The sequence below is a fragment of the Eubalaena glacialis genome, chromosome 15, assembly GCF_028564815.1.
Source record: "Eubalaena glacialis isolate mEubGla1 chromosome 15, mEubGla1.1.hap2.+ XY, whole genome shotgun sequence".
NCBI classification, from domain to species: Eukaryota; Metazoa; Chordata; class Mammalia; order Artiodactyla; family Balaenidae; genus Eubalaena; species Eubalaena glacialis.
Window position 1 is genome coordinate 68948315 of NC_083730.1, and position 24336 is coordinate 68972650.

At 51.9% G+C, this 24336-nt stretch overlaps 1 protein-coding gene across 1 annotated transcript in view; it reads left to right on the top strand.

Annotated features, from left to right (window-relative positions):
* MYO18B (myosin XVIIIB) overlaps positions 1-24336 on the top strand; it is a 218838-nt gene that overhangs the window by 11649 nt on the left and 182853 nt on the right. Inside the window, exons 7-11 of the mRNA XM_061169252.1 lie at positions 4165-4363; positions 6424-6566; positions 7383-7483; positions 8535-8598; positions 17458-17602. Coding sequence (XP_061025235.1) covers positions 4165-4363; positions 6424-6566; positions 7383-7483; positions 8535-8598; positions 17458-17602 — 652 coding nt within the window. The remainder of the gene's footprint in view (positions 1-4164; positions 4364-6423; positions 6567-7382; positions 7484-8534; positions 8599-17457; positions 17603-24336) is intronic.

The window sequence follows — 24336 nt, forward strand, 5'->3', positions numbered from 1 at the left end:
AGACCACAGTCAGAGCAAAGGAAACCTGTCAGTGCCACCTCTTGGAGAGGTCTGCAGCTACAACTGAGTCATTTGCACCCCATCCCCTCCGTTCACTCAGTGGCTCCTGATTGAGGTATCGATTGAGGGTCCTGTATGCCAGGCTCGGAGGGAGGAGCAGGGAAGAAGATGGGCAGATAAATCTGCCTTCATGGAGCTTCCATCCTCGTGGGGGAAGACAGGCCCAACATGACAAAGAGAAACATGTGGAGGAGGAGACAGCAAGCTGGAGGTCAGGAGGAGCGGGGACGGGTCGTGCCAGGTCTCATACGTGGTCATAGTGACTCTGCTTCTACTCTGAGCATGATGGAGATTTTCAGCAGGGCAGTGATGTGGTCTGACGCTGAAAAGGACCCTCCTGGCTGCTCAGTGGAGGTTAGATAGAGGCAGACAAAAGTGGAGGCAGGGAGACCCACCGGAGGTCGAAAGTCTTATCTGTGCTCCATTCTGAGGACTTGTTGGTGGGAAGGTTCAACACGCCACAGGTACCTTGGAAAGATCAGGACACCTCTCCAGCCTGGGTGTTTTCATCTGTCAATGGAGGATGAAAAGCTGCATCTTACCCTTTGGCGTCCCGTGGGACAAAGCCATTCCTAGCCCCGGAATGATGCTAAGTCCATTAAAGAGGGGACAGTGGCCCTGCACCCCCTCCCCGGGGCTTCTCTTCTCCTGGACGCCCCCCCCCCACCCTTCGGTCGCCCTCCAGGCCCCTCCCCAGCCTGGCTGTTCTGGCCAGGGGCCTGGAAGGGCGACGCTGCACTCTCCCCTCCCTTGCCAGGGAGGCTGTGCTTCTGTTACTGCAGCCCAAGGCCCCGAGAGCCTGCTCTGGTTCCTTAAGGGCCCCTGGGAGGGGTGTTTGTCGCAGGTCTCTCCGCAAGCCCAGTTCTCTCGACCGTGACTGTCCTCGATTGCGGCGTCTGCTACACGGCCTGGGTCAAAGAGCCTAAAAGTGCGGGGATTGGGACCCAACCTGGTAGGAGGAACTTGAGTCCCGTGATCCCCCTAAGCCCCTGTAACCCTGCGGTGGGCGTGGGTCCCCCTCAAGTCACGCTGCCTCCCGCACCCACAGCTGCCTTCTGTCTTTGGCTGAGTCCCCTCTGGTTCCTCAGATGGCCACCAGGTGGGAGCAGAGACCTGCGGTGAGGCTGGGACTGAGGCCTCCTTGAAGATGGGCTAGGAGGGGTCCAGGCAGGGCTGGGGGCCTCTCTCACTGGGGGTCTGGGCCTGCCGGGTGGCTGGGAGCTGGGTGCGTGCCTGGGGGTGCAGGCCTCTTTTGGGGTGAGTGTGCTGTGACTGCGTGGGGTGTAGATGGGCACACCTGTGTGCAGAGGCCTCTGCAGCTGTTGGGTGCGTGTGCCCTTGAGCGTGCCCGTGTGCAAGCATGCAGGGGTACCTGTGTGTGACTGCGGGGCCTGGGTCTGCAGAATCCTCCCTGTTCCCCTGCAGGCCTGAGAAGGCTGACGATTGGGATAGCCTGGCCCTTGAACTTTTATGTTTCCAAAGCGGGAGGTGGCTCCGAGGCTCGGACCTCAGGACCCCCTGCCCGCTGCGTTCCCTTAGGCTGTGTCCAGCCAGTGTGGCGGCTTGTCCTACCTTGCTAGCTTTGGGGTCCTGCTGAGCCTTTTTTAGTCATTTATTTTTTTAACATCTTTATTGGAGTATAATTGCTTTACAATGGTGTGTTAGTTTCTGCTGTATAACAAAGTGAATCGGTTATACATATACATATGTTCCCATATCTCTTCCCTCTTGCATCTCCCTCCCTCCCACCCTCCCTATCCCACCCCTCTAGGTGGTCACAAAGCACCAAGCTGATCTCCCTGTGCTCTGCGGCTGCTTCCCACTAGCTATGTATTTTATGTTTCGTAGCGTATATATGTCCATGCCACTCTCTCACTTTGTCACATCTTACCCTTCCCCCTCCCCATATCCTCAGGTCCATTCTCTAGTAGGTCTGTGAGCCTTTTGATTTGTGTCAGGATGGGGACTCATTGCTGTTCCTGGGGGCCTCGGGGTAGGAAAGGCCAACAGTGCACTGGGGGTGCTCCTTAGCCCCAGGCTGGGGGTTCGGGGAGGGGGAGGGCCGCCACACCAGAGTTTGTGCCCCTGGTCCTGCCAAGCCACTGGGAAGGTGGATGCTAGCCCACTTGTCACCCGCTTAGCATCCTGGGCCTCCAAGGTCCTCCTCCAGCCAGGCCCGTTTCCCTGCTCCCTTTGGTGCCTTTCTACTGCCCTCACTACCTCCACCGCCCTCTTCCGTTCTCCCTGAAAACCACCAGGCTAAGCAGACATTTGTCAAGGTCACAGTGACCTCCATGCTGCCAAGCCCAGCGGACAATTCTCCGGCCTCCTCTGACTTGACCCTCAGCAGCACTTCAGGGGCTGGTCCTTCCCTCCTCCTGCCATCACTCCCTTCCGTAGCTCAGGAATTCCACTCTCCTGGTTTTCCTTCTGTCCCGCTGGCCCTCCCTCTCAGCCTCCTTTGCTGGTCCCTGATCTCTCCAAGGCTGGGTGCCCCATCCCTACACCTCTTCTCTCTCCCTCTTTAAACGCCCACTTCCTTGGTGATCTCATCCAAGCTCATGGCTTTAAAATGACTCCCGTTCAGTATAATTTAATTAGTTGGTTTTTTATCATCTGTCTTCTCCCAAATGAAAGCAGGCTCTACAGGCAGGGCTTTTTTTGTCTTAAGTCAGGTTTATTAAGGTATAATTTACATACAGTTAATGTCACCTTTTTTAGTGTTCACCTCTGTAAGTTTTTGACAAACACGTATAGTTGTGAAACTGTCTCCGCCATCAATTACAGGACAGTTCCCATCACCCCCAAAAGTTCTCCATACCCTTGTGGTCATCCCCTCCCCCATGTCCCGCCCTTGGCAGCCACTAATCTGTTCTTTTGTCCCTTTTCCCTAGTTGTGCCTTTTCTGAAAAGTCATATAAATGGAATTGTACTGCGTGTAACCTTTGGAATCGGCTTCTTCCACTTATCACAATGCACAGCGCATTTGAGATTCACCCATATTGTTGCAGCTGTGAGCCGTTAGTTCTTTTATTCTATTGTATTTTATTGCACAGCTTTGTTTATCTGTTCAGAGGGGGACCAGTTGTCCTGGTTTCCGTGGGAGGGAATGGTTTTTCTGGGACATGGGACTTTCAGTGCTAAAACCAGGGTGGCTGGTTATCTTAGTTCTTTAGTTGAGGGACATTTGGGTTGTTTCTAGTTTGTTGATGATTTTGAATACCTACTCAATATAACCAGTGACAGAGGGTTTTTTGGTGAACACAAATGTTCATTTCTCTTGGGTAAATACCTAGGAGTGGGATTGCTCTGTTGTATGACGAGTGTACGTATCACTGTAAAAGAGGCTGCCAAGCTGTTCTCCAGAGTGGCTGTATTGTGTAGCATTGTGGGAGAATTCCACTTGCTCTGCATCTTAACCAGAACTTGGTAGTGTGTCAAAAAAATTAAAAACAGGTTTTTTAGCCATCTTAATAGGTGTATAATGATATCTCCTCACGGTTGGCAGAGATTTCCTTTATTCGCCTTGAGCAGTGTTGTGCCCCCAGTGCCTGGGTTAGTGCCTGCTATGTAGTAGACACTCGATGAATATTTTTTTTTTTTTACTGAGTGAATGAATGTATGGATGGATGAATGAATGAAGTCAAAGGGGCTTCCGGTATCTAAATCTGTTATAGCAAATACATAGCACACGTACCGCCAATTCCCCCGTGCCCCATTCTGTTTCCATGGCAGACGTCACTAATCAATTGAGCCATTTTATCCACCTGCTTCATTTCAGACAGGTACGATCCGGTCCTTTGTGTAGCAAGCAAGATGAGCCCCATGAGCTAATGCAGCTCTAGTTCAAGCCTCTCATTGGCTGAAGAAGAGGCCAGGCTCAGAGCAGGGTCCAAGGCTGCCCAAGGACTCACAGCAAGCCAGTGGCAGGACTAGATCTCCAGGCTGGGCTCTCCCCAGAAAAATGCACGACGTCTCTGACAAGGCTGGAGTAGGATGGGAGGCATGGACGTGGATCTGGGCTTGAGGCTGGGTTGGAGCATTGTGGAGTGCTCCCTGGGCCCCGGCTGGGTGGGAAGGCTGATGCCGGCGATCTTCCTGCAGGTGCCCAGGAGCTGCCGGGATGGCCTACCCGCCCACGTTGGCTCCCTGGCCCAGCGGGCGTACTGGGCTCTGCTGAGCCAGCAGAGGGACCAGAGCATCGTGGCCCTGGGCCGGAGCGGTGCTGGCAAGACCACCTGCTGCGAGCAGGTCCTGGAGCACCTGGTGGGGATGGCAGGCAGTGTGGATGGCAGGGTCTCAGGTACAGTGGTCTCCAGGTGACGTGCAGCTGGGACGTGGTGGGGGCGGTGGCGTGGGGGAAGGGAAGGGAGAGTCGGAGGGGGTGCTGGGTGGCTCTCTCTTATATCTGCTCAGCTAGCGTTCACTGAGCACCTGTGTGCAGACCCTGTGCTGGCTTCTGGGCAGGGCCACCCCTAGTCTGTCGGGTACTTTTGTGTGAATTAGAAACAGGTACTCCTTGCCTAAGACACTCACTGCCACATGTGGAACAGTCGTCACACATTGACATTGTTAGAACCAAACACTTGACCACCGTGCTCTGGGCCATCATCCTAATAAGTATACAGGCCTATGGCTATCTGATATAAATGCTGTGCCCTTAGGTGTGGTGTCCTTGTGCAGCGCACGGCCCACTGGACTGTGCAGAGGACCCGATAAGTAAAAACAAAGACAAGGAGGCACTGACAGCCGGAAGGGAGACTCAGCTGCACATCTGTGCCAGACTCCAATGCTCTGCACCACTTGCTGGCCGAGCTGGGGAGGGGAGAGGCGGAGGGAGCACAGAGAAGGGGCCGGGGGGCTTCCTTGAGGAAATGATGTTTGAGTTGGGCATGAAAGAAAGAGTGTCAACATTGTAAATCAACTATACTTCAGTAAAAAATAGTGTCAATTGGTGATAATAATTACAATATTGATGGTGATCGTGGTAAATGCTTGCTGAGGACTTACGCGCCAGGCTCTATTCCAAGCAGGTTAACTTATTTATTATTTAAAACATCCCTATAAGGTAGACATTATTATTATTTGAATTTTATAGATGAGGCCATTAAAACGCAGGGAGGTTAACCAGCTTGCCCAAGGCCACACAGCTCATACATCCTAGCACCGAGATTCAAACACAGACAGTTTGGCTCCAGAGCTGTTACCCCTGGGCCAGTGTTCTCAATGTATTGTTGCCCCTCTGAGGAGCCTTTTCAGTTGTTCTTTCTCCTAATCGTCTCCCACCATGAAAAGTTAATGCCATAGATTCACCATGTATTTGTTTATGCAGTGTGTGTGTATGTGTGTATATATATACAGACACACACAGACATATATATATATATATATATATATATATATATATATATATATATATATATGTATGTATCTGTGCTCTATTCTATACGTAAGAAAGGAAAACTGCCCCCATCCTCAAGAATCAGTTTCTGCCCTCTTGGGGGCAGTATTCCCCCTGCTGAGAATATATGGCCCAGGCAGTATTGCTTTTCTAATAATAACAAACAATGCTAACACCACCATATTTGGAGCATGTTCTGAGCACTTTACATTATTAAATCTTTTAGTCTTTGTGGCAACCACGTGAGGTAAGTAAGTACTATTATTACCCCCATCTTATAGATGGGGTATCTGAGGCACAGGGAGGTTAATTTATTTGCTCCAAATCAGGTGACTAACAACGGGGAGAGGCCATATTCAAGCTTGTTTAACCATTGTACTATCCTGCTTCTCCACTGGGGTTATTCCAATGCTTTATTGATCACCTGTTCTGCACCTGGCCCAGGTTAGAGCCCTGTTAGGAGCTGGGGATACAGCAAGGGGAGGCCCTCCCAGAATGTAGTTCTGCTGAAAGTGTGTGTTGGGGGAGTGGGAGTCAGGCTAGGCTGTATCCAGGTGCCTAGCACATAGTGGGTGCTCGTTAAATAGTTATGTTAAAAAGCCTGGGACTGCAGGGCTTTTTGAGCTGGCTGTGATGGGCATTCCCCGAGAGCAGGTCCAAGAATGTTAATGCCCTGCCCTCCTCCTAGACTCCACCAGGCCCAGGAGGCCCTAGGGCAGCCCTTGTCACTCAGATCGTACCAATCCTAGGTGTGTGTATCTCCCCTTCTGGGCTCACTCTTGCTCCCCCCGCGCCCCTGCTTGCAGCACAGGGCCAGCCCAGCAGCGGAAGAGGTGTGGCTTAGAGCTGAGTTGGGGGAGTGGAGGGGGCCTTGCTGGGGCCTGGGGCCAGAATGGGGTCCTGTGAGAGGTGGGGGTGGCAGCACCCGGGCCACGGGTGATGCCCTGTCTGTGCCCCACCAGTGGAGAAGATTCGAGCCACCTTCACTGTCCTCCGGGCCTTTGGCTCCGTGTTCACCAGCCACAGCCGCCGTGCCACCCGGTTCTCCATGGTGATGTCACTGGACTTCAACGCCACAGGCCGAGTCACGGCCGCCCAGCTCCAGGTGAGGCCTCTGGGTGGGAGGGAGAGGGGGCTCTTTGGGGCTGCAGTAGCCTCAGCCCCCCTCAGCAGGGCCCACGCCTCCAGCTGGGACCCTGGAATGTGTCTAAATGGTCATCGCTCCCCAGGCCAAGGCCAGCTCCTCCCCACCTCGCTCAGTGCCCAGACATCTCCTCCCCGAGCACGGCGGCTCGTCTGTGCCTCGGAGTATCACAGGGATGAAATATTCATGAGTAGATACATAATTCAGCCGCTCATTAGCTGGGTCTTAAAAGCGGAAGCTGAAATTAAACAGGCGCTCGCTGGCCTTCTGCGGCAGCCCATGTGTGACAGGCACATGGCCTGATTGTTCCTCTCTCTGAAATCACCCGGCTCCTCCCCTTCCCCCCGCAAACATTCTGTTTGAACAGAAAACAGGATTAGGTTATTAGAAGGGTTGTTTGTATGTGGAGCTAGGAGAATACCCAGACTCGCTGGTGCACGATAAATCCCTTTCTGTCCCGGCCCTGAAAGTCTACCGTGCATCACCGTGTGGGTCAAGTTATTAAGGGCTTCGGTTGCATAAGAGTGTGTTGGAGGGCGGCTCTGGGTTAATTGTTAGTACCCTTGGATTCCTTCATCGGAATGAGCCCGTTGCATTCATTGCCTGCGTGGACTCTGAATCAGTGAGACAAAGGGCTGGCACGTTTTGATTTGGAGGCGTCCAGCCAAGTTGGGGCCTGAGGTGCTGCCTCGAAGAGTGGGCCTGGGGGTTGGTGGGGGTGTGCGGGCAGCCTAGCGGGGCCTCGTGCTGATTGGCGCCTGTCCTCTCCCCTGGCAGACGATGCTGTTGGAGAAGAGCCACGTGGCCCGGCAGCTGGAAGGGGAAGGCAATTTCGAGGTTTTCTCCCAGATGCTAGCCGGATTGGACCTGGATCTCAGGTGAGCGACTGGGCTGAGCAGGGACGGCCAAGGGCAGTGAGACAAAGGGCCTCTGCTCTGCAGGGCCCCAGCCCTGTGTCTGCCCAGAGCTGAGAGGCAGTGGAGCCCAGTGGTTAGGAATCTGGCCTCTGATTCCTGCTGCCTGGTACTGCTCCTGGGCTGGGTGAACCTGGCCAGGTGTCACCTGCTCTGAACCTCCGTTTCTTCCTCTGTAAAGTGGAAATAGTACCTTGACTCACCTTACAGGATTAAGTGAGATAATTCACATATGGCTCTTTATACACGCTGGGGGGGGGTGGTGGATGTCTGCTGTGACGGTGACATTTTGGTACAGGTTCTGACAGCAGCGTGGGAGGTGGGCAAGGAACAGCAGACCCCAAATCTTCCAGAAGCTCCTAAACTCTGTGAGAGCCTTGGGTGCACCTGAGGTAGCTCAGGGCGAGGAGGCACCAGGTGGAACAGCAGAGAAGCCAGAAGACTCATCTGGGAGGGCCTTCTGGGGGAGGTGGCCCAGGGAGTCATCTCTGCCCCTCGCTGACTCCTGGGAATTCTTGGACATGTGGCTCCCTGTCTCTGAGCCTTGGGTTTCCTCATCTGTTGAACGAATGAGTAAGGTTCTATCTAGTGAAGCTCCAGGGAGTGCTCACCCCAGGCGAGGGGTGATAATTTTCAATTTGCCTCTGCGTCCCCCATCATTTGTCTCCTGCCTTCCACCCCCGTCTGAAGGGCAGGCCCAACCTGTCCTGAGCCTCCTGGCTAAGGCCAGAGGGGCACCTTACCCTTTGGAGAGAGGGCAGATTAGAGAGGAAACTCCCAGTTTTCAGAGCAGGGTAACTGAGGAGTAAGGAAGCTTCTGGAAGGCCTTCACTTAAGGAGGGCCCATTGAGGGCAGCAAGTGAGGAATATTCGGGAGGCAGGGCCAGGGCCTGAGGCAGACCCCGGGGCCACCTGGGGCACTCTGTGGAGCCCCGTGCCATGATGCCCACCTGCCCTGCCAGGCCACTGGTGTGGGTGGGTCCTCCCTTACTTCTGGTCCCTTCTCTGTTTCCAGGACAGAACTGTACCTGCACCAGCTGGCAGACAGCAGCGCCTTCGGCATGGGCGTGTGGCCTCAGGTAAAGAGGAGGTCCTTCCGGGTGTGAGTGGGTGTCTGTGTCCCCATGGCCAAGATGGGAGGGTCCCCTGTGTGGCTCGTCCCTCTGCCACTGGGGTGAGTAGTTGGCAAGGGCTGGTCACGTGGGGGAGGCAGGGTTGCCTTTATGGGGCCTGGGCTTGTCAGGGAAGTGAGTCTTGTGCTAATAAAGGGAACCAGGAGGTGGTTTGTGTAGAGGTAAGGGCGCGGTCTCCGGGACAGGCTGTCTGGGTTCAAACCCCGGCTCTGACACTTAACTGGATATGAGACCTCAGGCATGGACCCTAGCCTCTCTGAATGTCTGTGTCCTCTTCGGTAAAATAACAGTAGCTAGCGGTATCTGCCTCATGGACCTGTTGTCAGGATTAAATGAAACGATGTGCAGAAAGCAGCTAGCACTGGGCTTGGATTACATCAGTCAGTGGCAGTTTTCTTAGGAAATATTGTTGATGATTAATGTGGCTTCCTGGAAGATGGGGCCTGGGAGTAGGGCCTTGGGAGGTGGTATTCGGTTGTTTAAAAAAGCACATTGTTCACTTGTTTATTCTTTTATTTATTTTTTTATATTTTAAAACTTGTTTTGAGTCACCCACCCCCACCCCCACTCCTACCATCACCCCCTGTGCCAGGCCTGTGCTGAGTGCTGGGATTATGGTCCTCATCCCTGAATTTTCACCCTATCAAGAGAGAAAGACTTGGGAATTAATGCAATCGTGTGGGATAAGAAAAATGCCAGAGTTTGTACAACATTCTGTACACCAGAGGATAGATGAAAGCTACTTGGCCTCAGTCAGGGAAGGCTTCTTAGCCAAGGGGACATCTGACCTGGGTTTTGAAGGATGAGTAGGAGCTTACCAGGCAGAGGGGAGTGAATCATTTCTACTCTGAAGCCCTTTTCCAAACATACGTGTCAGGGACACAAATGGCGCTGGAATAATTTGGTATCATCATGCAAAAAAAAAGAATTTCAGTCTACAAATTCACACCATGTACAAAAATCGACCAAAAAAAATGGATCATAGACCTTAATTTAAGACTTAAAATCATAAAATTTCTAGAAGAAAACAGGAGGAAAATTTCTGTGACTTTGGATTGGGCAAAGGCTTCATAGATGTGACCCCAAAAGCACAGTCCATGAGAGAACAAATTGATGAATTGCACTTTGTTGACATTAAGAACTTCTGCTCTTTGAGTGTCACTGTTAATATGAAAATACAAGCCACAGACTGGGAGAAAATACTTGCAAATCACATATCTGAAAAAGTCTTTGAATCCAGAATTTATAAATGACTCTCAGAACTCATAAATAACCCAACAAAAAAGATGGGCCAAAGATTTCAACATAGACTTCCCCAAAGAAGATACTTAGATGGCATGTGAAAGTATATTAAACATCCTTAGTCATTAAAGAAATTGAAACTCGAACCATGATGAAATAACTACTACACAATTGCTAGGGTGTCTACACTTGAAAAGATTGATCGTACCAATGCTGGTGAGAATCTGGGGTAACTGGAGCTCTCATACCCTGCTGGTGGGAGTGGAAAATAGTGCACCATCTCGGAAAACGGGCTCTTACAAAGTTAAACATACACCTCCCACGTGGCACGCTAGTCTAGTCCTAGGTGTTTATGCAGGAGAATGGAAGTGTACATCCATGCAAAATTTATTTTACATGCAAGTTCATTAGCAGTTTTATGTGTACTAGCCAAAACCTAGAAACTACCCAAAATGTCTATTAACAGGTGAATGGATGAATTCATTGTAGAAAACCATAAAGGTGGTATCCTACTCAGTAATAACAATGAACTGCTGATGCATCCAAGAACATGATGGCTCTCAAAATAATTGTGCTGAGTGAAAAATCTCAGATGAAAGAGTACAGCCATATAATCCCATGTATTTGAAACTCTAGAAAATGCAAACGTATCTGCTGTGACAGCAAACAGGTCAATGGTTGCCTGGGGTTTTGGTTGCAGGAGGAGGGGAGAGAGGATTATGAAAGGGAATTTTTGCGGGTGATGGATGTGTCCATTGTCTTGAGTGCCGACGCTTTCACGGGTGTATATGTCAAAGCTTATCACAGTGTACTTGTTAAAGATGAGTGGTTTATTTTTGCCAGTTACACCTCAGTAAGGCTGTCTCAACACTCTCTCTGCTGGGTACTATCCACAGAGTTACTGATTAAGTAGGTCTGGGCTAGGGCCTGAGAATCTGCATTTCTCACAAGTCCCCAGTTGATGCTGAAGCTGTGGGTCCAGGGACCCCGCTTTGAGAACCACTGTAGGTGAGTCTGTTTCGACAGTGAGTGGAGTGGGATGGAGTGGGGTGATGCGGCTCCCCCAGCTTCACCTGCCTGACACCCCCCTCCACGGGGGGGACTTGCAGTATGTTCTTCTTTCATGCCTCTTCTCCCCCTGGTTTCCGCGGCGCTAGGAGCCCAGACTGGCCCCAGCACGGCAGGGGATGCGAGGCTATCCCAGTGCTGGGTTTTCTTTAATGAAGTTGGGCCACATGTATCCATTTGAATCAGCAAGAGCGTTGTTGTTTGTTTTCTTGGTTTTGATGAGGAGAAGGGCTCAAGCCAGGCCCTCGCGAGCATCCCAGCCTGACCTGTTTGTTCACAGTCTGCATACAGGAATGGGGCACAGTGTGAACCCAATCAAAGAGGTGTTTGAAGTGGCTTTCTTTTTTTGTGTGTTTCTGGGGGTTGTTTTTTTAGACCAGTTGATCTGTGGGAACTGGTAGGGTATTTCTTTGTTCTCACCCTGCTACCTGGCAGGTATGGAGAGTGTTTTCTTTGTTCTCTAAGAGCAAAAATACAAGCTGGAAATTCGTCGGTCTTTGATAGAAGCCTGGGCTAGTTTTCTGGGATTGGGCCATCAGGTACTGACTCAGTGAAGGAATTTGGTGGTCAGGAAATCACCCCAAGAATGAGAGTTGCTAAGTACAAGCCCCCGAAGTCTCCAGAGTCAGCAAATAAAAATATGGGATACCTAGACCATATTCATCTTGTAACTGATCTAACAGCATGGTGACTATAGTTAATAATACTGGACTTACTGTACATTTGAAATATCCTGGGAGAGTAGAACTTATGTGTTCGTACACACCAAGAAACAATAACTGTGTGAGGTGATGGGTGTATTAATTAACTTCATTGCGGTAATCATTTTACAGTGTTTATGTATATCAAATCCTCACATTGCACACCTAAAAATATACAATTTTTATTTGTCAATTATAATTCAGTAAAACTAGAAAAAATACACGATGCCCGGTTAAATTCGAGTTTCACATAAACATCGAATACTTTTTTTTAACTTAAGTGTGTCCCAAATATTACATGGGCAGGCCTGGAGGGTTGAAGTGTCAGAGAGGGCTACCTGGAGGCGGTGAGTACAAGCTGGTCTTGGACTGTGAGAGAAGTTAGGCAGGTGCAGTGAGGCCAGCCTTCCTGCTGCACCGAGCTCCCGATGCAGAGGCAACGGCGGGGGAGAGCCAGTAGTGCAGTGGTTGCAGAGCACAGGGTGAGGGTGTGGGCCCGGGGGGCTGTCAGCTGGAGCGGCGGGGCCAGGTTGTGGGGAAGCCGGCCCTCGGGGTGGTGCTGGCCCTCCGTGGCCGCCTTCACTCGCTGATGGCCAGCTTCCCCTCCTTGTCCCTGCGCTGTGTCCTCCCTGCCTGCCACATTTCAGCTTTTACTTACTTATTTATAAAATTTATTTATTTTATTTTTGGCTGCATTGGGTCTTCATTGCAGTGCGCGGGCTTCTCACTGCGGTGGCTTCTCTTGTTGCGGAGCACGGGCTCTAGAGCGCAGGCTCAGCAGTTGTGGCGCACGGGCTTAGTTGCTCCGCGGCATGTGGGATCTTCCCTTCCCGGACCAGGGCTCGAACCTGTGTCCCCTGCGTTGGCAGGCGGATTCTTAACCACTGCGCCACCAGGGAAGCCCCACATTTCCGCTTTAAATGGAACTTATTTGAGATCTGTTAGGGCACCAGGACACATTTGAAATCACAAAGCTTTCATATTATTTTCTCCTCTATAATTTATTTTTCCTCAACCTAGACTGATGTTTTAAAAAAGTACCAGCAGCAGTGGTCATAATAATAATAATAATCCTTGCCTCCCAGCAGTTTGCTTCTGGCTGGCAGCAGCCAGGCTTTGGCCCGAGGCACATTTATTTTTTATGACCCAGGCGTCAACTGTGGAGGAATGGGCTCCAGACAGAAGGATGGGGGATCAGGCACTCCTGCCAGGGGCTCTGCCAGGAGCTTTCTCTTACTTGATTCTCCTAAGGACCCTTTGACAGAAGAGATTATTATCACATGTGTTGGTTGGGAGGAGTAATCAGGCTCAGAGAGGTGAAACTACTTGCTTAAGGGCACACAGCTTTTAAGTGACAGAAGCAGGGCATCCAGGTTGGCCTGACTCCACATTGTCTCTCTTGTTCGCCCCTCGCTGTCATCTCAGGTCTGTGCCCTGGCTGCAGACCGCATGCTCTGGGATGTGCCCCAGTGTGCAGCCTTGGGTCACTTCTCCTCTCTCAGCTTCAGTTTCTCCCCCTGTGGAGTGGGTGGAGCAACGCCCTGACCCTCGGTCTGCCCCTAGGGTGGGCGCTCAGTAGAGAATCTGGCGTATAGTGGCTCCGTCCCTCCCCAGCTGCGTGGCCTTGGACAAGTGCCTTAGCCTCTCTGAGCCTCAGTTTCTCCTCTGAGAATTGGAGAGACTCACAGCTGCCTTACAAGGTAAAAGCACCTAGTGCAGCATTGTAGGTGCTCAGTTAACCCTTCTCTTCTCCCTCCTTAAATGGACTCGCAGTGCCCGGAGAGAATGTGGACCCGTCAGTGTTGAGGTAAAGGGAGCCCTTGGCTCTGGCTGGACACCTGTCCTGCCCTCCCCATGGTCTCCGTCAAGTTCACCCCCCTGTGCAGGCACCCACGTTTCTTTTGCAAATGGATAGATTCAGTGTTCTGCATTTCCCTCCCGGATCCGGCTCCAGATCCAGGGGCTGGAACCGTGGGAATCCTTCCAGGCCTGGGTTGGTTGGTTGTAGAGACACAGGGGCGCCCACCCTGGCCCTGGAGGAGGGGGTGTGGTTAACATCCCCGTGAAGCAGAGTGCGACCCCGGGCCCGGACTGTGCTTATAACCAGGGGCAGAACTCCAGGGGCCGGTTCCCTCGGCCAGGGAGGCCCCCGGTGCCGCGCCCTCCACCGGAGAGCAGTGCCCAGCTGCAGACCGTGGCTCCCTGCGGCCCTGCACCCTGTGAGAGAGGCCTGCACGTGCCCCCTCAGGGGGCTTGGCACCTAATGCACCATGCCTTCCAGCCCCGCGCCCTTCTGCTAGGAGACGCTGCCTGCCTGCCTGCCTGCCCGCCCAGCACCCGCTTCTCCTGCTCGTGCTGGTGGCTTCATTCAGTGCTTCTTCCCAGAAGTCGGCTCCTTACCGCTCCCCGGGGCGCCCCAGGCCCAGCACTCACCCTGTGCTGTCAGTGTCTGTCTGCACATCTGTCCCCCTTATTGGACTGGGAGACCCTCAAGGACGGGCCACGCCTGATTCACTTGCCAGGGACTGCTGTGCAGCAGCAGGGAAGGTGTCCCTGGAAGGCCTGACAGCCTGGGCAAAGGCATGGGGTCGAGCCCAGCATTAATTGAGTGCCACTGTGTGCCGGGCACTGTGCTGGTGCTTTACGCACTTCAACTCATTTAATCCTCACAGTGGCCTGGGAGGAGGTTTGGCTGTTATTTTCATTCTACAGTGGTGGAAACTGAGCCTCCAGCGGAAGGGCAAGAGATTTGTGCAGTCACACCGCAGGGACGCAGAGCTGAGAGAACACGCAGTTCTGTCTGCCTCCAAATCCAAACCTGGCCTCTCTCTGCATTGTCGGAATCTCCTGGGTGCTCTAAATGCAGCCCGGTTGAATGTGGAGAGAACATTTTGGATTTTATTTTTTGCACTAAATTACCTGCCACCTTGGGTTAACCTTGCGTCTTTAATTGCATCAGACAAAGCCTGGGCATCTTCTGAGTCAGCTTTTACTTTTTCACTTTCTTTTTTTCAATTCAGTTGAGACATACAGTCAAATGTTTATGAAAGCACTAATTTTAAGTGTACAACTCAGTGATGATTATATTCTCACACGCACCTGCAACCCCACACCAGCTCAACATCTAGAACATTCCTCGTTCCAGTAAAGGCTCCCTTGAGTCCCCACCCCATCAGAGGCATCCCTCCCACCTGAGTCATCATCCTAACTTCTCTTCCCATAGGGTAGTTTTGCCCACATCTGGACTTCATGTAACCAGAATCCACAGTGCGTGGTCTTTTGTACATGGCTCCTCTGTCTCACGTGGAATCTGTGGGGTTCATACACGTGCTTGCATGATCAGTGACGTGATCTTTTTCATTGCTGCGTGGTACCCCATCACTGTGCCCTGGCTGGACCACCCACTGTTTATCCATTCTCCTCTTGGTAGACATTTCGGCCGTGAGTTGATTTATCCCACTGATCTGATTTCTATTTTCGTGATTTTGAGGCAAGGACTGGCTTTTGTCAGGGCATTATGCAGAGATGTCTGGCTCCCTAGAAGTTTAGAGAACTGTAAACATCCTCGTGATTCTAATTGCTTTAGATCAGAAGCATATATATTCATCCCTCCGTGTCTTCTGTTGCAGCAGAGACCGGGGGAGGCGGGGAGGAGAGAAAAAGAAGCAAACAAGCTTTAGTGGAAGTTTTCTAATTCTTCTGTTCATATGAGCTAAGTGGCAGATGATGGGGTCTGCCTGTAATTTAAAGTCAAATGCTCATGGCTGACAGTGGGAGCCATAATAAATGTGTTGCCACTGTCCTTTTGGTGTCCTTTCTCTGCTACTTTGAAATCTCATAAATAACCAAGAGCATGTTGGTAAGATGCCTTCCTCTCCTCCGTTTGCTCCAGCGGAGCAGCTGCAGTTGCTAGGTTGAGCTCCTCGTTGCTAGGGTTTTTGTGGTCCTGTGGTGCCCCAGAAATACGATGGATCAGTGGAACATGCTTCTGCTATTAATTGAAATGTTTCCACAGCGAATCTCTCAATGTCACTGCATGCTTTGACGTTGTCCCAATAGGTCGATGATCCTTGCAGGTTTCTTTCCCAGTTAGAAGAATTGGCTTGAGTGGAGGGGACAAGTGGCCTGGACGGGGAGTCAGAAAGCCTGATTCTAATCCTGTATCTGATACTAACTTGCTGTGTGACCTTGGGCAAGCGTTGTCCCCTCTCTAAGCATTGGACTCCATAAAATTCAAGGACCTGCCAGCTTTGACAGCTTACAGTTCATCACCCAAGCTCTGTAAACAGGCCAAGTGCAAATCAGGTCCTCATTATCTGTTGGAGGATTATTGACAGAAGAATTCTCATCCCCAACTCACTTCCTCTCAACCCAGCAGGCTTCTGGGTCGCGTCTCCTTGGCCAGATGGTGTGTGTGGAGTTAGGAGTTTCAGACTAATTTTAATATTCAATCAGACATAATTGGGGGGACTTCCCTGGTGGCACAGTGGTTGAGAATCTGCCTGCCAGTGCAGGGGACACGGGTTCGAGCCCTGGTCCAGGAAGATCCCACATGTCGCAGAGCAGCTAAGCCCGTGCGCCGTAACTACTGAGCCTGCGCTCTAGAGCCCGTGCTCTGCAACAAGAGAGGCCACCGCAATGAGAAGCCCGCGCACCGCAACGAAGAGTAGCCCCCGCTCGCCACAACTAGAGGAGGCCCGTGCACAGCAACAAAGACCCAAGGCAGCCAGAAATAAATAGATAAATATATAAATTTATTAAAAAAAACAAACATAATTGGGATCATAAATCTGAAAAAGGAAAAGTGACACCCTACAACCCATAAACATCTGGTCATATTATTTTCTCTTTCCTCCTGCTTAAAAGTCTTTGGCAATTTCCCTCTGCGTGCCCTGGGGATGGCAGACAGGGTCTCTTTCAGTTGCTGAGGCAGATCATTGGGTGGGGCTGCAAGGGGGGACATCCTGAAAAGAATCTGGACTCGCTGGCTTGCTGTGGGATCTTCATCGATTGGTGTTGTCTGCCACGGGTCCAGGAGTGTAAATAGGGATGCGTGTTTGTCCATCGTGGCTGGAGTTTTAAGCCTGTTCCCTTTAATATTGTGTTTGAGGCCTTCTCCATGGCACCGGCCAGCTTCTTGTGCTTATTTCCTCCCCCCGCTCTGTCTGCCCCACCTCCAAAAATACCTGCTTCTCTGTCCACGTTCAGTTGAGCACCTGTTGTCTCCAAAGATGTCCTTTGTTCCCGTTGTTCCCTCTGCCCGTCAGGCCTCTATTCCATCCAGTTGGTCAGCTCTGCCTATTTGTCTTTCAGACTTCAATCACAATCTTGTCTCATCTCCTGCGACATTCTCTTTGACTCTCTCGAGTGGGATTGATCGGCCAGGCCCTCCTCTGAGATCCCACAGTCCCCCACTTAGCCAGTTTCGCACTTAGTTGTTTTTACGTCTCTTTCCACTTCTAGCTTGAGAGGTCCTCAAAGTCAAGTTCTGGATTTCGCTCATCTCTGTCTCTCCAGAGCCCAGCACAGTGCAGAGCCTCAATAAATCTATTGAATGAACACACGAATGAATAAAAATCATGTCGCCTTCCAAAGTCAGATAGACATGATTTTTATAACTTTCCCAGCAGCCTGAGTTCGGTGTGTCAGTACTCCCCAGCTTAATCGTGGGTAATTTACCATGGTCATAAAATGACCACACGTTCCCCCTAGACCGAGCCCTGCTTCCACTTGCAAGTTTGCATTTCCTCCACCGTGACGGCCTGTTTGTCTTCCTCTCTCCCCTTGCTCTCAGCCTGAAGACAAGCAGAGGGCGGCGGCTGCCTTCGCCCAGCTCCAGGGCGCCATGGAGACGCTGGGCGTTTTGGAGAGCGAGCAGAGGGCCATTTGGCGGGTGTTGGCAGCCATCTACCACCTGGGTGCGGCGGGGGCCTGCAAAGGTACGTGCCTGCCGCTGGGCTCACCTGGGCTGCCGGCTGTCTCTGCCAGCAGGTGCCTGACAAGGCCCTTCTTTCCGTGAGGTGGGACAGGGTCAGCCTGTCATCTTCCACATCTCTGGGACTGCTCTCGGGGGGGCTGCCGAGCCAGGCGTGCCGAGAAGGAAGCGGGCTGGATGTTTCAAGCAAACCGCGTCACCCAGCACTGTCCAGTGGAGCTTTCTGTGATGATAGGGGGTGGCTCTCTGTCCAGCAGGATGGCCGCTAGCTGTACGTGGCTGTCGAGCTTTTGACATGCAGCTGGTGCAACCGAGGCGTTGAATTGTTCATTGCATTAAATTCTAAGTAACGTACATTTAAATAGCCACATGTAGCTAGGTAGTGGTTACTGTGCTGAGAAGAGACACCTTGAAACGGGTGAGAGAAGGCTGGGTCCACGCACTAAAGGTGATGTTTTCTGTCTGGACATCTTGGCGATGCTCACACCATATGCGCTGGAGCTGACCCAGCTCTCCTTCTCCTCCCAAACCTGCTCGCCATCCTTAACTGTCTTTTTGCTTATTGTCCCTGCTTCAAGTTGGTCTCCCCAAGTGATTCTCATCGTCCCTCTCCCTCCCCCATCCCTATCCAGTCGTTGACCTTGCCCCGTAGATACTTTCTGTGACGGCATTTCTGTCCTGACTTCTCTATTCTTACTATTATCACCTTAGACTAAGTATTTGCTAATCCTTTTTTTGCTTGGACTGTTGTGGTAGCGTCACTGCCGATGGCTTGGCTCCACCCTCATTGTGACCACTGGGCTCCTTTCTAAAACGTAGACCTGTTGTGCCATTCCCTGCTTAGACTCCTCCCGAGGCTCTCTCTTGTCTGCTACATCAAGTAAAATTCCTTGGATTGGCATTCAAGGCTCCTCGCTTCCCTAACCAGACACTTGTGCCATTGCTTTTGGCACTGCGAAAGGTCCCGGGGAGACGGTCAATATCGAGAGCAGTGTGGCTCCTGCCTTCATGGGGCTTATGGTACCTTATACTGTGATTGTGTCCTTGTCTAGCTGTTTCCTGTAGAGAGTGGCTTCCTTTGGGCCCAGAACATAGAGTTGGAATTTACTTTTTGAATGGACACACGTGTTCATGGAGGTCTGTCCTCTGGAGCTGTGTTGACTCTGGCTGACATTCTGGGCCATTCCTCTGTGGGGCAGCACACTTCTTTGGAATATGCTGGCATGTTATTCCTGCCATTCCCATACCCATGGGCCTTGTGGCCTGTTCTTTTGATTTTCATACCCTTGAGCTGCATTGGTCCACTGATTTGATTTTGGACATTTCTAGAAGTTATGCTGAGTCAGAAATAGGTAAGGTAGGGAGTCCACAGTTGGTCCAAGCCAAGGGCAGACATGCTTAACTGGGCAAACATGGAAAAATCAAATGCCACTTGCCTTTTCCAAAAATCAGCCGTGGGCCATGCCCAACGCCCTGACCATTTGGAAATCAGCCAGCTTTGTAAATGGACTGGGATTGGGGATGTCATTGCACAGTTCAGATCAGAAAAGCTGTTGAAGGTTTAGAGTTGGGGCACAGGCATCTATAGATTGGGGATGTGTGGAAGGAAGCAAACGTATTTTACCGAATAGAAAACTGAGGCTCAGAAGGTCTAGGTGCAATAAACTCTAGGCTGGGGCTTCCCTGGTGGTGCAGTGATTAAGAATCTGCCTGCCAATGTAGGGGACACAGGTTCGAGCCCTGGTCCGGGAAGATTCCACATGCCACGGAGCAACTAAGCCCGTGCACCACAACTACTGAGCCCGTGCTCTAGAGCCCGTGCTCCGCAACAAGAGAAGCCACCACAGTGAGAAGCCTGCGCACCGCAACGAAGAGTAGCCCCTGCTCCCCGCAACTGGAGAAAAGCCCACGCAGCGACGAAGGCCCAACGCAGCCCCCCAGAAAAAACTCCAGGCTATGGGCGCTTGAGGGAGGCAGATTTGAGTTCAAAACCAAACTTCTCTGAGCTTCAGAGAGGCCTCCTCTTTCATTGGGCCAAGACTGGGGTTGGTGTGAGGATTAAATGGAATAAAGAAGAGAAAGCTGAATTAAGCTGCTTTTCCCGGAGGCAGACCCTGAGACAAAAATTGCATGTAGGCTTTGGGGGAGGGGGTATCATGAGGAACCAGTAAGGAAGTGAGGGAAGAAAGGCAGGTGATGCTGGAGCCTTAAGGAGTGGATTAGCTCTGGGAAGTGGGGGGCCAGTATCTCTGGGGACCTCTGGGAGACTCTGAAGAACATGCCTCCTCATCGTGTATTATCTGAGGGACGAGGGAGCCGGGATATTGATCTACCACCTCCTGCTTCTCCCTGGTTGAAGGTTGCTCCTGGGGAGCATTCCCCCCTGCCCTTCCAGCCTGCCCCACGCATGAGCTGAGCATGTCCGGCAGCCAGGAAAGCAGAGAGGCGCAGACAGGTACCTGTAGTGACAGGCCAGGGACACGTGTGGGGTGGTATGTACGGAATGGCCAGGGCGAGGGGTGGTGGACAGGTCATCCATGCTTCTAGCTCAAGGCGGTCCCTCAGTAGATTGTGCTGTTGAGCCTGGGTTAGGTGACTCTCCCAGGGTGTCACAGCCACATGCCTCTCTGCTTTGCTCAACTCGAATAGTCTCGTTCCCTCCCGGCACTCAGCAAAGCCTAGGGAGAGGACAGGGCGGTTGGGACCTACCTTCCGATTTCCATTGTCACGCTTGAACCCTCTCTGCCTCGGATGCGACAAAACAGAGGCTAAGGGAGCCCCCAGTCTATTGACCTGTCACCAGAGAAGTTCAATGCCTGACTTTCTTCTCCTGAGGCTCATGGGGCACCCCCTCTGATGGGGGCTCGGGACTCATACCTGTAGCTGCCTGTAACGATAAAAGAGAAAGGCACGTTTATAAATATTTTATTAGTACATGATTATGGCAATAATTCCTCCCAGCCTCCCCCCACACCACCTGATAAATTATTTTAAGAGGAGCTGCTGTCAGTCTGCCTGAGAGGCCTGCTTGATGATTTACTTACTATATATTCTGCTTTGGAAGATTTCATAATAGGTTGCTCTAAAATCAGCTATTAAGAATTTCAAAGTCATATATAAATGTCTTTGCTTTGTGTCATAACAGATCATTTCGAAATATATTAAGAATCATTTCCGTTAATCAGGGTTTTTTTTTTTTTTTCATTAAAACGATGCTCTCCTCCCAGCGCACCCAGCTTCCTTAACTTATTTTGAAAGTCCTGATCCTATTTTTAAAAACCAGTATCAGTCCCTGTGGGGAGATTTCAGACCTTATAACTGGACTTAGGATATTTGAACTGTTTCAGCAGTAACGACAACCACCACTAATACTGGTTTCGCGTTTGATGGTTTCAAAAGCACTTATACCTCTCTTGTGCCTTTTGATCTGATTGGATTCATACAATAACCTGGTGAGGAAGGATAGCGCCATGGGCAAGAGTCAGCCTCCTGGCTTGGCTTCTCTGATCCTCAGTTTCCTCCTCTCTAAAATGGGGCTAATGATGGCACCCACTTTGTAGGCTTGTCATGAGGATTAAATGAGTCAGTGCCAAACGTGTGAGCACAGGACTTGGCTTACAGCTTTATAAGAGGAGGAATGCGGTTTACCTGACGTCACACAGCTAGTATGTTCCAGAGTGCAGTTTGGAACCGCGGCCGGTCTCCCTGCAAAGATCACTCCCCTGCCCTAGACTTTGCAGAGGGCTGTTAGGATCATACCTTGCTGGAGAATTGACCTGTTTTCCTGGGCCCTGTGCTGAGTGCTTACAGACGTGATGTCACTGCACAGCCTTAGACTAGCCCAGGAGGAGCGAGAACTATTAGATGCCCATTTTACAGATGAGGAGACTGAGGCCTGCCAGAGAGGTTCATCCTCATCCCCAAGGGCACACAGCTAAAGCCAGAGGTGGGATTTGGACCCAGGTCTGCCCAGGCACTGAGCCTAACCTCTGAGACGACACCTCTGGCCTCCCTGGCCCTGTGTGCCGCTGCTTCTGGCCTCACAGGCTCCAAGGGCTGGTGATGTCACTTTTTCACTGGGGTGCCCTGTTTTTACTCATGACACTTCTGGCACCAAATGTGTGGGGTTTTCCTTCACCAACCAGTCCTCTGATTCTCTGGACACCAACTGGGTGTCCTACAATTTAGTCCACTCCTGATACTACTTGGAGTTAATGCAGGTTACGGGCTCGGTCCCACGAGACTGTACCACTTCAGACATTGTTCATAAGTTTGGGCCACCTGTACTTCTGATGGACCAGCTATAAAGTTGGGCTCCCACAGACCCCTCCTTGGTTTGATAATTTGCTAGAATGACTGGCAGAACTTAGGAGGGCTTTTACTTACCAGTACCTGTTTATTGTAAGGCATACAACTCAGGAACAGCCAAACGGAAGAGATGCGCAGGGCAAGTTATAGAGCAAGGGGCTTCCCTGCCTTCACTGTGCGACCCTCCCGGCACCTCAGTGTGTTCAGTGACCCGGAAGCTCTCTGAGCCCCATCGTTCGGGGTTTTTGGAGGTTTCATTACACAGGCGTGATTGATTAAATCATTGTAATCAATCACGGCCCCAGCACACTCCTGGGGGCCCCTGAGTCTCCTCTCTTGGGGGAGTGGCATTAGGCCCCCACTGACCCCCGAGTTCCTGCAGGGCGCTGCCACCATGACCTTCCCCCACCACCTTCTGGGTCCCTCCAGCCCGTATGACTTGGTGTTCTTGACCCCAGGAGGCTGGCTGCCTGTGGGGCTCTGGATCACCCTGCCATCAGCAGTGCCCTGGGCAGCGTCGGAGCCAGAGAGGGCACCCCCCTAGAATGTGGCAGAGCAGCGACACAGGCATCTCGGAGTCAGCTAGTCCTGGGTTCAGGTCTCAGCTTGGCCTCTTACTTAGCTGTGTGTGACCTCCGCCAAGTTCCGGGGCTCGCCGGAGCCTCCTCTGGAAGAGGGAGAAAGGGCGGCGGAGAGCCGACTGGGGTCTCACGCACGGCTGCGGTGCTAGTAATGCTTTCGCTCTGGGCTGCGTCCCATGGACAGGCCCGGTGGCTCCTGGCTCGGCCGGCCGGTCATAAAGAGGCCGCGTTCTTCCCTCTCTCTGCAATGTCTCCACCTCCTTTCTGTTTCTCAGGCTCACTGTCCCTGCTGGGTCCCTTGGGAAGGCCGTGGGAGCGGGCCCTGGGGGCTGCCTCGGTATGGCAGGCAGAAAACCCTGGGTGATTTGACGCGGGATGGTTTGCTGTGAACCAAGACTCATGGCCTGGGCCGTCCCTCAGGAGCCATCAGGGAACCATTTATCCAGCCTCGTGTTTCTTTCCTTTGGCAAAATGTGGCCCATGGAACAATCAGCTGGCACCCATGGGTTTTGAATGGCAGCAAACAGTTGTTCTCTGGAGCTCACTTGACAAGGAGAGGGCGGGGGAGGAGGGACACGCTGGGCCCTGCAGTGGGCAGAGCCGGCCTTGAGTTCAGGCTCCTCCACCTCCTGGCTGTGTGATTTAACCTGTGCAAGAGATTTCACCTCTCTGGACCGCAGCTTCCGTGCCTGTAAAATGGTAAAACCCTGTCTACCTTCTACATCGTTAGTCAGGTAATGGCTGCATCCCACCCACCTGGCACATGGGCGGGGTTCAGCAAGCCCTGACTCTCTTTTCTTTGCAAAGTGCTTTTTGTTATCTCTTGGCTCTGTTGGCATCAAAGCCTGCCCTGACATGGGCCGGGTCGGGGTGGAGAACTCAAGCCTTCAGGGAATGCAGCTCATTGCTGAAGGGCACATGGTGAAACCTCTGTGCTAGTGAACGGCAGCTTCAGAACCGGGATCCAGTTCCAGACTCTCAGTCCAGTGCTCTTTCCACAGCTTCGAGGAAGGTTCTGAGGGCCAGGGAGAGTGTGGGGTAGTGGTCAGAGCAGTCAGGAGTGACACGGTCTTGTGCTCAAGTGGAAGTGAGGATTCCAGCACTTGCTAGCTTTGTGACTGGTCATGTGACCTTGCTGCCATGACCTGGCAGCCCCATGTTGTTCCGTGGCTTGAACAATGATCATTTTATTATCTCCCCAAGCTCCTGGGAGTCTGCAGTTTGGAAGGGCTTGGCTGGGCTGCGGTCAGAGGGTGGCTGACCCAGAAACAGTGGGGCTGGAGTCGCCGGGACTAGCCGGGCACCTCCGTCTTTCCGAGTCTCAGATCTCGGGTCCCAGCGTGGGCCTGATCGGGCTTCCTTGTGGCCTGGCGGCTTCGGGGCTCCAAGGAAGCTTCCAGAGAGCAGCATGGAAGCTGCATCACCTCTTCTGGGCTGGCCTCAGCTATCATGCAGTGTCACTGCTGCCATGCTCTGTGTCACAGCTTCAAGGGCCAGGCAGTCTAGACTCCAACCCTGGATGGGGGAGTGACGAGGTTCGAGAACATGTCGGGTGAGAGATACTGGTGTGGCCATATGTTGGTCTTGAGCAAGGAACTTAAGCTTTCTGAGACTCAGTTTTCCGACCTATACAATGGGATTGAAAACAGTAGTGACTTCACAGGTCTGCTAAGCAGATGAAGTGAAATGTATGTCAAGGGCTAAGCTCAGTGCCAGGCACTTGTCAGAGCTGCTGTTGTGAATTAGGGCGTCGCAAAGCTTGGAGATACTTGCCGGCTCCCTGCTGGGATGGCAGGAGGATGCTCCTGGGATTTCTGCTCCCTACTTTTATTACCAGTGCCCCCCAGTA